Consider the following 5,015-nt stretch of genomic DNA (forward strand, 5'->3'; position numbering starts at 1 on the left):
TTCCTATCAAAATGAAGTAACATCCATACTAAGGGGTACTTATGAATTAAAATTTGCTATCATAAAATAGTAAAAAAGTCCACGTGAAGTCAAGTTACATATATATATATATATATATATATATATATATATCTATATATATATATATATATATATATATATATATATATATATATATATATGCGTGTGTATACACACTAGATGGCTTGCATGTGTGAATCCCTTCCTCGCTATCCGAAAACCATGTACAACTTTTAGAGGCCTATATAATTAACCTTGTATTAACATTTACATTTCAACATGACACTCACATTCGCCTTCCAAATAATATCCACGACATACACAATCACATCTGCATACATTCGGTGGCACCCTCGAATGATGGATCATTTACATACGCATTCATACGGCGTGAGATCCACCCCAGTGCACAAGCAGTTACTCTCTCGCTCCGGCTCCCTTCAAGTATACGGAGTTTTCCATTCGACTGATCTTCTCGCTTTGTTAGGGACACCCGCTGCCGTTCGACCTTCAATTTCCATAGATCTCCCGGACAGCTGGTCGGAATTTTCTGAGGCAGACAGTATAGAGAGAGACAGGTAGACTCAGGGTGAGAGAGAGAGAGAGAGAGAGAGAGAGAGAAAAGGGAGGGAGTAGTGTTTGAGAGAGAGTGGCAATGTTTTTCATTTTCCACTCTCATTTCCAAACTGGGAGAGAGAGAGAGAGAGAGAGAGGAAATGTTTAATTTTTCCACTCTCATTCCCTTCTATATATATATCATTTCCAAACAGAGAGAGAGAGAGAAAGAGAGAGAGCTCTCCTTCATATATATATATATAGGAAACCTTGGGATTCATCCTGGCAGAAGCTGGTACCAGATGGAGCGTAAAATTGAGGTAGAATCGCCCACAGGCTTCCAACGCGTCCCCCCCCCCCCCCCACCCTCCCCCCCCCCCCCCCCCACCCCCCCCCCCCCCCCACACGGCAGCCCCCCGGCGCCAGGTGGTGTGGGAAAGACGCAACAGTCACAGGGGGCGGGGGGGAGGGTTGGAGGGGGGCGGTAGGAGGAGGCATTATTATAATTTCTCCCCGCTTCTGAATTTTTCCAAAAAGATTCATAATTGCGTCTGAAAAGTCATACCAAAAGAGAGAGAGAGAGAGAGAGAGAGAGAGAGCAATTACTACAGAAAGACAGAAAGAAGAGAGTACACTATAAAAGAGAGAGAGAGAGAGAGAGAGAGAGAGAGAGAGAGGGGGGAGAGCAATTACTATAGAAAGACAGAAAGAAGAGAGAATATTATAATAGAGAGAGAGAGAGAGTCTAACTACTACAGAAAGACAGAAAGAGAAAGACGAACTAATAGAGAGAAAGAGAAACGAACTAATAGAGAGAGAGAGAGAGAGAGAGAAGAGAGCGTATACCTTTCAACCCGCTAATGAGCTGATGCTACAAATTAAGCCCTCTACAACAAAATAAAAAGAATAAAAAAAAAACCAGGTTTGGAAAAACTCACATAAAACTCATTAAAGAAGTTTAGCTCCCCACAGGATGAGCACAGGTGGTAGACCCAAGAAAAAAAAACTTTTACCAAAAAAAAAAAAAAAAAAACCAAAAAAAAAAAAAAAAAAAAAAGTGGGAGGAGAGAGAGGGAGTGAGAGAGAGGGGGGGAAAAATTATTCATTAATTTGTTGCCCGAAACCGAAACCCCTCTTTCTTCCCCTTCTGGCCTTAACGATATTTGGAAGTTTAACTCGAACTGAAATACCGACCGGATAAGGAATTAGCATAATCGGCCTATGCAGAGTTTTTGGGTAAAAAAAATAGTATTTGGGAAAAGCTGCGTTCGGGTGTATCGCTCAGATTTTTTTTAAGCTTTTTATCTCTCTCTCTCTCTCTCTCTCTCTGCCTCACACTGAGGGACCTGGGGCACCCCGAACAAGATGTAATGTAATGTAAGGTAAGGTAATCTCTCTCTCTCTCTTCTTTTTCAAGGTAAGGTCTCTCTCTCTCTCGCCTCTATTCTCTCTCTCTCTTAAGAACAAGTTTCTTTTGTTGATAACCTTGAATTGGATCCCCCCCTCTTTCTTTCTCTCTCTCTCTCAGGAGACCGGTTTCTTTTTATTTCTTAGAATTTGTTTTCTCTCCTTTTTCTTTTCCTCTTATTAGCTCTCTCTCTCTCTCTCTCTCAGTATTAATCTCCGCCTGGCTGTCTCGTAACACAAAGCTTGAAAAAAAATATTATCCTTCGACCCTAACCAAAACTCCAACGCCAACTACAGCCTTCTCCATCTTCCTCTTGTTCACTTAGAACCTTTTCAGTAACTCGTAACATCTGAAAACGGAAATCATTCAGTGTTCACAGCAGAAAGTTCCTTCCTCAACCTCATGTCTGAGAATTGTCCTGAATTTCGGCAAATTTCTCCAGTTCTTCCTGAAAAAAGTATATCTTAGTTCAACCAGACCACTGAGCTGGTTAACAGCTAGGCTGGCCAGAAGGATGGAGAATAATTTTTACGTGGCTAGGAAACCGGTCACCTAGCAACGGGACCTACAGCTTTTTATGGGATCGGAACCACAATATAGTTTCCAATCACCAGAAACAAATTTCACTGACTCCACGATGGAAGAGCGGGGAAGCTAACTCGGTAGGCGAGCACGTAAATCTTCCTGAAAGAGCCGATTTCCATATATGCCAAGTCATCTGAATCAACAAGAGGCCTTTCAACACTAAATTAAACCTCCACCAAACAGAACTGCAGTCCTGACATTTCTTTTCTTCGGTGCTTCCATATTCAAAATTATCCTTTTCCCCTTCTTGGGATATTTAATTTCACTTCCGAGGTCTATTACCTCTTCGACAGGGCACCAGATAACACGACGTCTCGGAAATATCGTATTTCAAATCTGATTCCAAGTTTATCAATGCCATGTTGGGGGAAACTGAATGGCTTAGGCTGTAGCGAAAGTTTTTGGTTCATTGTAAGGTATTATCATTGTTCCCATACCAACAGGAAGTTCCTCTGGTACCGTTCTTTAAAGATGAAAAAAAATTATTATGGAATGGGATATAAAATTTAGGCCCAAGGCCAAGCGCTGGGACCTATGATAAGGTCAATCAGCGCTCAAAGGGAAATTTACTGTAAAAAGTTTTAAAGGTGTAACAGGAGGAAAATGTCGCAGTTTCATATGAACAAATTGTTAGAAGAGGTTGGGAGGTAAGATGGAGGAGAAATAATAGGAATGTAGGTACAGTAAATAGAATGAAAGGGGTTGCAGCTGGGTGCCGATGGGACGCTGCAACGAACCTTAAGTAATGCCTAGAGTGCACCGCGTGAGGTGCACTGACGGCACTATTCCCTCGGCAAACGCTTATATTAAAATTCTAATTAGATTTGCTTCTCTGGTCGCTTCCGCTCGCACGACAGTGCTCCTGTTTTGAGACAGATATTCGATGATGTTTTGGAGGCTCCTGCGGTCATTCGCTGCCACTCCAGCTCAGACATCCAATTATTTCCCGGCACTCAGCTCTCTTGGTTGTTTTGGTGCCTTCCGCATCGGTGTCCCTTTTGTCTGAAGCTTATTTCAGTCTTAAGAGCACCAACGGTGTTCCTTGTTTACTCGAGCAGTATATGTACGTAGGTTTTCTTCTTCCTTGATGTTTCCTTTTCTTCTTCCTTTTCTGTCTTCCCCTCCTCTGCCATTCTGGTTCCCTGAGTAGTCTTTCTGTCTCTATGTCTTGTGCCTTTCTGTTTCCCTGTCTTTTGCCTTTCTCTTTCCTTGTCTTCTGAACTTCTGTTTCCCTCTCCTCTGCCTTTCTGTTTCCCTGTCTTTTGCCCTTCTCTCTCCCTGGATTCTGTTTTTCGGTTTTCCTGTCTTATGCCTTTCTCTTTCCCTGGCTTCTGAACTTCTGTTTCTCTGTCTTCTGCCCTTCTGTTCCCCGGTCTTCTTTTTCCTTTCTGTTTCCCTGTCCTCTTCTTCTTTGTTGTTTCCTTGTCTTCTTCCTTTTCTGTTTCCCTCTCTTCTGCCATTCTGTTTCCCAGTCGTCTGCCTTTCTGTTTCCTTGTCTTCTGCTTTTCTGTTCCCCTGTCTTCTACACTTCTATTTCCCTGTCTTCTGCACTTCTCCCTCCCTGGCTTCTGTCTTTCTGTTTCCCTGTCTTCTGCTTGTCTGTTCCTCTGTCTTCTGCACTTCTGTTTCCCTGTCTTCTTCATTTTTGTATTTCTATCTTCTGCCTTTCTGTTCCCCTGACTTCGGTCTTTGTTTTCTTGTCTTCTACCGGTGTTTCCCTGCCTTTTGTCTTTATGTTTCCCTGGTTTCTGTACGTCTGTTTCCCTATCTTTTGCCTTTCTGTTTCTCTGGGTTCTGCTTTTCTGCTCCCCTCTTTTCTGCCTCACTGTTTTACTTTCTTCTGCTTTTCTGTTTCCCTGTTTTCAACAATTATGATTTCCTATCTTCTTCTGCTTGCTGCTTCCCTATTTTCTGAACTTCTGTTCCCCAGTCTGGTTTTTCTGTTTCTCTGTATTCTCCCATGATATTTCCGTCTTATGCCTTTCTGTTTCCCAGTCTCCTCTCTTGCTGTCTCCCTTTCGTCTGCCTTTCTGCTCGTATCCTTGTTAGCCTATTTGCCTCCCTCTTTCGGCGATAACTGAAGTATCGGGAGTTTTTTAAGGGTTGGTAAAATAGCCCTCATTAGTCGTGAACAAGGAGCTGCTTTTGTATCGTTCAGAAGAAAAGGAAGAAACCAACCAACCGAGGGAAAAAGATTATCTTAGTAAAATAAATATCTACATAAACATTGTGTAGATCGAAAGCGGAATCAATTTTGGAGGGAATTTGTTTTGACGTTAAACAGTGCCTTTGTCACTCTTAGGAAGAGCAGCAGTGATACCTGGGCCTATTTAACCTGACCTGGCAGACATGGTCTTCTACCATGGAATTAATCTGCCGGATTACACCTTAAAAAGGTTGCAATTTGGTCACCATCTCGTTCTGATACTAAGGATGTGGGTGATAT

General features: G+C 42.4%; 1 protein-coding gene across 1 annotated transcript; it reads right to left on the reverse strand.

The window, feature by feature from the left end:
• Nucleotides 1-3,615: 3,615 nt before the first annotated feature.
• LOC135198854 (uncharacterized) lies at nucleotides 3,616-4,212 on the reverse strand. The gene has a single exon (XM_064226826.1). It carries the CDS (start codon nucleotides 4,210-4,212, stop codon nucleotides 3,616-3,618), a length of 597 nt encoding a protein of 198 aa, XP_064082896.1.
• Between the last annotated feature and the right edge of the window lie 803 nt (nucleotides 4,213-5,015).

This window comes from Macrobrachium nipponense, chromosome 22 (assembly GCF_015104395.2).
Source record: "Macrobrachium nipponense isolate FS-2020 chromosome 22, ASM1510439v2, whole genome shotgun sequence".
Classification (NCBI taxonomy): domain Eukaryota; kingdom Metazoa; phylum Arthropoda; class Malacostraca; order Decapoda; family Palaemonidae; genus Macrobrachium; species Macrobrachium nipponense.